Genomic DNA, 8,783 nt, shown 5'->3' with positions numbered 1-8,783 from the left:
CAAGCTCCAGCACTTGCCCAAATAGGATAGGATAGGACATATGTTTATTGAGCACTCGATTGTCGTGGCGTCTGTAGAATGGAAGTATGGCCTGTGTTACCGGGGGACTATGTGGAAGTGAACAGCCATGTTTTCAAGTCCTTCCTAAAGACCTGCTGATTAGATTAAAATGTTATGGCCATAGGCATTTTGTTCCATAACTTTGATGCACAACTTGATAAAGTCATGCCATCCCATCTTGCCCGTCTGATTTTAGCAATCTGGATAAGGCCCAAATTAGCAGATCTAAGGGCACTTGGGGGGTTATAAGGTAGGAATTTTTTTTTTAGATCCTCAGCATCGTCACCATAAAGTGCTTTGTGCACCAGGCATAAGGCCTTAAATTCCACCCGCTGCTGGATGGGAAGCCAGTGCAGTGACTTAATTCCTGCTGAGGTTGATTGTCCTTTAGGATAGTTTAGAAGTAATCTTGCTGCAGTGTTCTGTAGAGACTGCAGTTTTCTCAGCTGGGTCTTATCAATGCCCAAAAAAAGGGCATTGCAATAGTCCAGTTTAGACAGGAAGAGCGCCACCTCCAGCGTCTTTTGCAATTCTTGTGAGAGAAAAGGGAAGATTTTTCTCAAGGTTTTTAGTAAAATGAAGCAGGAGGAAGTGAGACTGTTTACCTGGGCAGAAAAATTAAACTGGTCATCGAAGATGACTCCGAGGGGACAGGACACGGGCATTCCCCGGCCTCAACCGGCCACTAGGAGTCATTCCACATGCACCGGCCAGGGCCAAATTCTATCACCTCCGTTTTGTCAGTGTTCATTTTCAGGAAGCTATGGTTCACCCAGGTCATGATCTCAGTGAGAGAAGCATGAAACCCGGCGACTGTGGCCTCAGGCTGATTGAAGATAGAGATAACAAGCTGAGAATCATCAGCATATGATACCCGGGCAAATCCATGCCTCCTGATAAGTGTGGCCCAAGCAGAGACGTAGATGTTATACACTGTCGGGGATAGGGGTGGCAACATGGGCACTGGCATCTGAGTGACCCCAGAGCAGCCTCACACCAGCCATCTGTCTGTCCTTTGCTTCATGGTCACTGATGACTATGGTTGGATCTTGTGGGGGGGACACAACATTCACCAGGATGATTCAAGACTTAATACACTAGTGCTGTTGCTTCGATATAATAGTTTGGAGTCACACCTTCTGCGCTCACAGATGGCACAGGGTCCAGAGTAATCTGACTATTTTAAGCCAACCAATACGCTCAGTGAAGGAAAAGGTCCAAGGGACAAAGGTGTTCTCAAAGCAATTACACTTTTAAACTTCAAAAGTTGTCTTCTGAAACATCAACAGTGCAAATTGTACTTGTACCGCTTGCACTACTCTAACAAACACAGTGATGGAGCAAAACACACACTGGAATGCCTCACATCTGTGGGGCTGGTGGTGATTAGTATGTCTTCCGTGACATACTAATCACCAAGATAGAAAACAGACACTCTGAACGTACTGATGAGTTTGAAGTATCTACAGTCTCATCACCACACGGAACAGGCAGGCAAATAGGTTTATCAGCAAAGATTTATTGCGTAAAATAAGACATTCTTGGCAAACAGCTCACTGCGGCAGTGTCCTTTGTCTAGTTGTTAATCTCACCCCTCACACTAGAACAGGACACAACTGACCTCACAAAACACATCACAAAATGAGATGAAATACTTCTTACAGTGTCTTTATCAGACAATCTGCTTTGTTTTGTAATGTATGGGAACGTTAGTTTTTGGGTATTTAATTCTGACCAAAATAGAGGCCACACTCCGGCCGACTTCTACCATATGGTTTGTTTTGCCCAGGCCTTGACCACTTCTGGTCCGAGGTGAAATCTGAGCTCACACAGACCTTGGGTTGGCAGGTTCCACACGATCCCTTACATCTTCTCCTGGGTGTATTTGAAGGTTTGGACGGCTCTAGAGCGGACAAACATTTTCAGGGAACGGCGGTCTCTGTGGCTAATTGAAATATTGCAGCAGCCTACGCCCACCCCATCCCCACTACCCTGCGAAAGTCGCACCAGGGAGTGGGTTGGTGCGTGGCCCAGGAGAAACATGGTTGTCCCACGAGGTGCCATAGGGTTTGGGGCAAATGGCTGAACCTACTGTTTTAAATTGCCAGCTTTGGCTCTCCCATGTAACAGGGAGCTGCTTTTCAGCTTGGGTGGCTTGCATAAATACTCCTACCCACACCGTGTTTTTTTTACTGTCTGTTGGAGATGGAATTGGCTTTACTGTGTAAGATGTATGCTGTCTTTTTTTTTTTTCTTTCAAAATGATAATAACATTGATTATCAAAAAAAAGAAAATTCTCACCAGAATAAACCATCTCAAAACATTGTGAATTGTGTCACGGTCTTGGCAGTTGAAACTGCAGAATTATATGGGTGGTGACACCTTTGTAAGTTGTTAGAATCTGGACAGCCATGAATCCTCTTTTGATCTCTCAGCCTGGATGGGTTGTACAGAATATTTCCAAAGCCGGTCTGAAAATACTGGAGTAGATGTTCCTGCTTTAGTGATGAAAGGAGTTTATATTTTTTGTCCTCAAGTGGTTTTTGATTCCTATTTCTTCTCTCAGTTTCTTTTTCCCATGCGCTCAGGTCTTTCAAAATCAGTGAAGCAGCCTCTGTGAAGTTCGTTGCTTGGTGAAGTGACGTTAGTGACGTTGAAGAACCTACATTCTGTTTGGAGATGCTGCGAACGTAACAGTTTGTCCTTTAACTCAAAGCTCTTCTGACATTCAGAGGAAAGGGAGGATCTCAGCCCGGAAGGATTGTTAGATGTCATAGGCGGTCTAACTTTAGCTGTAGAGTCTTAGATGATGTAAAAGATCAGATTTCTTTTTTTAAATGAAGGTTTTTTGGCAGTGCTTCAAGAAGGCTTCCATCTTGTATGTGTTACTTGAGGTTGCTGAGCACCACCTTTTGTTTCCATATCCCATGCGGCGTCATGGCCGTCGCCTGTGTGTTCTTTGATGGCGTACAAGGCTTGCCTTCTGATCAAAGCTCTTGCTACACACAGTGCAGTGATAAGGCCTCTCTCCTGTGTGTACGCTTTGATGGCGTACAAGGGTCGCCTTCTGAGAAAATCTCTTGGAACACACAGTGCAGTGATAAGGCCTCTCCCCGGTGTGTACGCTTTGATGCTGTTTAAGGTGTGCTTTCTGAGAAAAGGGTTTGGAACACACAGTGCAGTGATAAGGCTTCTCTCCTGTGTGTACGCTTTGATGTTGTAGAAGATTTCCCTTGTGAGTAAAACTTTTCTCACAGATATTGCAGTGAAAGGGCCGCTCTGCACTGTGAGTTTTTTCATGTGTTGCCTTATCAGCAAACCTCATTTCATGCTCAGTGTAGGGATACCGATCTGTGTGTGTTTGCTCGTGCAGTAAAAGATGCGTCTTTCCAGTAAATGTCTTCTTACACTCAGCACAGGCATAAGCTCTTAGGCCGGTGCGTATTCTTTTCTGCCTTGCAAGTAGTGTTTTATTGTTAAAATTCTCCCTCCTCTGTATTCCTTGGTGTTTTCTTTCATTCATTTTATAAGCAAAATGCTTCCTTCCTCCAGAAGCTTTATGTTTTTCTTTCCCATTCATACTTTTTGTCTGCGACTGCTGTGCTGCAGAATTAAATGAACACTGAGAATTATACATGGGAAATATTTCTTGAAAGAAATGCACGGTTATAATATGAGAAAGGTAGACAGTAATATCTAGGAAGGAAGGAAAATGTTACTACCTGTAAACAATCATTTGCTGCTTGTAGTTCTACAGTTCACATATGGTGACCACTCATGGGTTGGGTTCTGACTACTAAAAATAATTAATTTAAGTTTGAAATTTTGATCTGGAGAACAACTCGTAATCCCATACCAGAAAGGCATAATGAATCAGTGCGCAGACTCCAATTAAAATCCATCGGAGTACAACTGCTTATATGTGTAAAATAAAAAAAATAAACTGCTTAATCTGAGTACCCTATATACTTTCCAACCATACAGCAAGTGGGTGATGCATGTGAGCCTGCAACATGACAAACTGATAGTATTTGCAAGTGAGTAACATTTTCCATTTGCAGCAAGCTGTGGCACATCACAGGTTGTGAGAATATCAAGTGTTTCCACATGGCCTGAACGCACAGTTGCCTAGCCAACCCTGGCTTTGGTACCTTTAGTTAGTTGTTATGTTATGTTATGTTATGTTAAATTGGCTCTTCTATAGCGCACGGCTACTCCGAGGAGTGTCCCGGCGCTTTGGCGAAGAGTGAAACAAGGAGAGGTACAGCATAACAGTGCTCCAGAAAAGACAGAAATTACAGAGTGAAAAGCCAGGTCTTTAGCTCCTTTCTAAAGGCTAACAGATTGGTCATCAATCTTAAAGATCGAGGGAGATCGTTCCAGCACCGAGGCGCAAGGTACCGAAAGGAGCGACCTCCGATTCGAGAGCGCCTGATGGAAGGAACCACGGCTTTGGCCTCAAAGGCAGACCTGAGAGCTCTTCTAGGGACATAGAGGGCGATCCGCTTACGGAGATAGTTAGGACCAATTCGGTGGAGCGCCTTAAAAGCCAGAGTCAGGGTCTTAAACGTGACTCTCTTGGCAATCGGAAGCCAATGGAGTTGCTCCAAAAGCTCCGAAGCCCGCGCCCTCCGGGCTGCCGAATTCTGCACAACCTGCAGACATCAGATATTTAGGAAGGCCCAAATAGAGAGCGTTCACGTAATCGAGACGTGATCCTATCAGGGCCTGCACCGTAATTCTTTTGTGGTGAAGGGACAGCAAAGGGAGAAATTTCCGTAGCATCTTGAGGATGCCGAAACATTTCCCCGTCAGCCCGATGATCTGAGGTCTCAGGGAAAGGTCGACATCACACAAGAAGCCAAGATTCTTCGCCTTTACTGAAACAGTGCTAAGTGGAGACATATCACACGGCCACCATGACTTCCAGGCCGGATCGGGCGGGCAGCCGAAGAAGAGCAACTCAGACTTGTCTGAGTTGCACTTCAGACTGTGTCCCTGAAACCACTCAAAGACGGCTTCGAGGCATTCCTGAATCCGCCCGCCGTCGAAATCTTCCCCCTTGCCACACGAAAAAAGAAGCTGTGTATCATCCGCATAGGAGATGATCTGGGCACCAAAAGACTCCGCCACCGCCGCAAGAGGGGCCATATAGATATTGAAAAGGGTGGGGCTCAGGATGGACCCCTGAGGAACCCCCACCTCGAGCGGCGACATTTCGGCGGAGAACGGAGGTGCCCAGACCACTTGCCGGCGGTTGGTCAGAAAAGACTTAAACCAATTCAACACCGTCCCACGGAAGCCTATCTCCCAGAGTCTTAAAAGGAGACCGGCATGGGGCATGGTGTCGAAAGCCGCCGACAAGTCCAGCATGACCAAGATGGCTTATCCCCCTCCGTCCAGTATCTCACGAATGGCATCAGTGATCTCGAGGAGAGCCGTCTCCGTGCTAAAATTAGCCCGGAAGCCCGACTGAGAGTCGTGCAGAATGTTATTACTCTCTATGAAGGTGGAAATAGAGAGATGCACGTGCTTCTCAATCACTTTAGCCAGCGAGGGGAGGAGGGAGATTGGTCTATAGTTCGCATGTGCAAGGGGGTCTAAAGATGGTTTCTTCAGCAGCGGGAGGATAAGGGCGTGCTTCCATGCATTAGGTACCTCTCCAGAAGTCAGGGAGGCATTAAGCATAGGATTGAGCAGAGTGTTAACTGCCGGTGCAATTTTCCCCAAGCACTTAGCAGGGCAGGGGTCAAGCGGCGAGCCCGATTTAAGCCGAGAGAGCAGATTCAAAGAGGAAGCATGGGAGATAGACGGAAAGTTCCAGAGCAAAGGACCCGCAACCTCTGCAGCTGAAGGCCTAGATGCTGGGTGGTCGGCCAAAGGAGAAGGTGCCGGAAAAGAACCCTGGATGAGTTACAGATTATATATACAGTAATCTAAAACAATGCAGAACAAACAATCTATTACACATGTTTGTTTTAAATCAGAATCACATATAATTGCGGATTATACAAACAAGAAGTAAATGAAATTTCAAAAACATTCACGAAATCTATATTCAATAAACTGATGCATTTTTAAAGACTGCCCGGTGCATTTCGGGTCATGGACCCTTCTTCCGGGGCTTGATCTAAAAAAATAATGAGCACATCCATTTTATTTACATTTGAACCTTGAGTGTTGCAAGCAAAACAACCTTAAAATAACTGTAATACGTTGGGAGAAAGCTTCTATCAACATGTAATATCCTACGTTATACTGGAGACCAAGAAAAATGTGAAAGAAGTAAAGATAGTGCTCTGTGCATGACTTGGAAAAGAGAAAGATCCGCACTTTCCCATCAGTGTTATATGAAAAAACTAAAAAACGAGACCCGTGACTCTCAACCATGCTGTGTTGAAAAAAACTAGCAAATACATCAAAACCTTGTACCTGTTCTCATGTTGTTAGCCAGAAATGCCACACTGAAAAAAACAGGTAACTCTTCAAGCTTTCGAAGAGCAAAAAACGTACACTAACCTGATGGAATCGGTAAAGGTTCCGACACTGATGCCCCTTCAATACAGTCCCCAATAATGAACAACCGTACACTGCAATCTGCTGAGACACAAAGAAAACAAGCTCTAAACTACTGTTCCTCCACAAAACAAACTACACGATATTAAAATATATCAAAGTATCCTGATGGATACCGGGATGCTGTTCCAGATCATGGATTCATAGATGGAAAAGGCCTGCTAACTTGTTTTTTTTGTTACAGTTCTAAGTCTGTAAGCATGGGCGTAAAATCCGTCCCACTCGCGGATTTTGCGGATTTTCGGCAAATTCGCAATCCGTGAACTCTTGCAAACTTGCTGAAAATTCGTAAATCCGTGCGAAGCGGATTTTTTGCTTGGTCACACTTGCCAACTAGAATACTATACAATTTCACGGGAGTAAACACTTGCGAACACGTAGATGCGGCGGGCAGCGACAATCTCGCAATTGCGAGATTGCAAAATTTGCAATTTCGCACAAGAAATCCACCAGCAGGCAGCATAAACCTTGAAAATTATGATTTTTATCAGAATAACTCCTCAGGTTGACATTTGCCTGCACTTTTTTTTTGCAAGGAGTCCATTTTGGGGGTGGGGGGGGGGGTGGGAGGAAGGAAGTGCCCCACAGTCTCCAACTTCCTGTTCCTGTCCAGCAGGCTCCTCTCAGTGCTTTCTTCATGTGCTGGTCACTTTGATTTGGATCTTGACCTGGAAGGATTACTTTTTGTGGATGCTGCTGGATATTTAGATTTTTGCTAAACTGAAAGCACTCAGCAGGTGCAAAAGTTCAATCTTATCATTAGTAACCATTCCCTGTAGTGCCTGGAAGGATTACTTTTTGTGGTTGCTGCTGGATATTTGGATTTTTGCAAAACTGAAAGCACTCAGCAGGTGCAAAAGTTCAATCTTATCATTAGTAACCATTCCCTGTAGTGCCTGGAAGGGTTACTTTTTGTGGATGCTGCTGGATATTTGGATTTTTGCAAAACTGAAAGCACTCAGCAGGTGCAAAAGTTCAATCTTATCATTAATAACCATTCCCTGTAGTGCTTCCTGAGGGGCCCCTTCAGAGTTCAGTTGCCTACTTGCAACTATTCTATGACCCTGCTCTGACCCTCACAGCAGGCTCAGAGAAAGCAATTACAGATAAGGAAGCAGGTGCCAGCCAGGAAGTTCAAATTCCGTGACACATTAATCAGCCCCTAATTCATTTATGTCAGTTGAGGCAGGGCAGGTGTGCTTTTCCCCTCATAATCTACAGTGGTGAACTAGAGGGTGGCATGGGTGAGCCAGAGGGTGGCATGGGTGAGCCAGAGGGTGGCAGTGGTGAAACAGAGGGTGGCAGTGGTGAAACAGAGGGTGCTGTGATGAACCAGACGTAGAAACAACATGTTCGCGACTGTTGCTACCCGACAAGTAAGTTTGCGTTTGCGAACTGGTAAAAAACTCTTGCGAAATGGAAGAAACACTTGCGAACACACAAAAAAAAAGGAATCCGCAAAATTCGCGAGAGTTCGTGGATTTTGCGGATTGCGAATCCGTAAATACGCCATTTCACAGATTGCCAATTCGCAAAATCCGCCCATGCTTATAAGTCTGCAGTCTGATGGAGTTCTCCAACCTCACATTTGTTGCACTTGAAAATAAGAGCTGAACTTAAGGACAATGAGAATGATGAACAAGTGATAAGAAAGAGGTAATAGCTACAAAAGAGGAACTTTTAAAGGGAAAAGCAAGACTACTGTCCTCAAAGAGTCTTAAACTTTGTAAGATGATACGAATAAGTAAGGAGAGCAGTAAAAATGACACTGACACAAAGACGACATGAACTTCTGACAGAGGAATCAAGCTCAGAAGGTGACTCAGACGACTCTGCTAGCAACTACCTAGGAAAAAAACCTACTTCCCACTTTTTTTCGCTGAGTCGGGTTTACTGAGACAAGGACGAACAATGGAATATCCACACAAACAGAGGAAGAGAAAGACAGGAAAGAGCACATGAAAAAGATAACTCACCCCATAGGAAGAGAAAATAATTAATTCTCCATTATTAACTCATCACAACATTAACTGACAATGGATGAACTAAATATCCAGAACCTTTGGCTTATATTTCTGCCCCACTAGGGACTTAAATTACAGTTCATGTAGAATTGACATATTTCCGTTTCTAAGATATCAACATA

The 8,783-nt window shown here is 44.5% G+C and overlaps 1 protein-coding gene across 1 annotated transcript in view; it reads right to left on the bottom strand.

Moving 5' to 3' along the window:
- Positions 1-1,634: 1,634 nt before the first annotated feature.
- LOC144768224 (uncharacterized) overlaps positions 1,635-8,783 on the bottom strand; it is an 89,890-nt gene continuing 82,741 nt past the window's right edge. The window contains exon 3 of the mRNA XM_078651726.1: positions 1,635-3,664. Within this exon, the coding sequence (XP_078507852.1) occupies positions 2,997-3,664 (668 nt within the window). The 3' untranslated portion in view covers positions 1,635-2,996. The remainder of the gene's footprint in view (positions 3,665-8,783) is intronic.

Source organism: Lissotriton helveticus, chromosome 1_1, assembly GCF_964261635.1.
Source record: "Lissotriton helveticus chromosome 1_1, aLisHel1.1, whole genome shotgun sequence".
NCBI lineage: Eukaryota > Metazoa > Chordata > Amphibia > Caudata > Salamandridae > Lissotriton > Lissotriton helveticus.
Note: the sequence above shows the minus strand (reverse complement) of the source record. Positions and strands in the feature narration are given on the sequence as shown.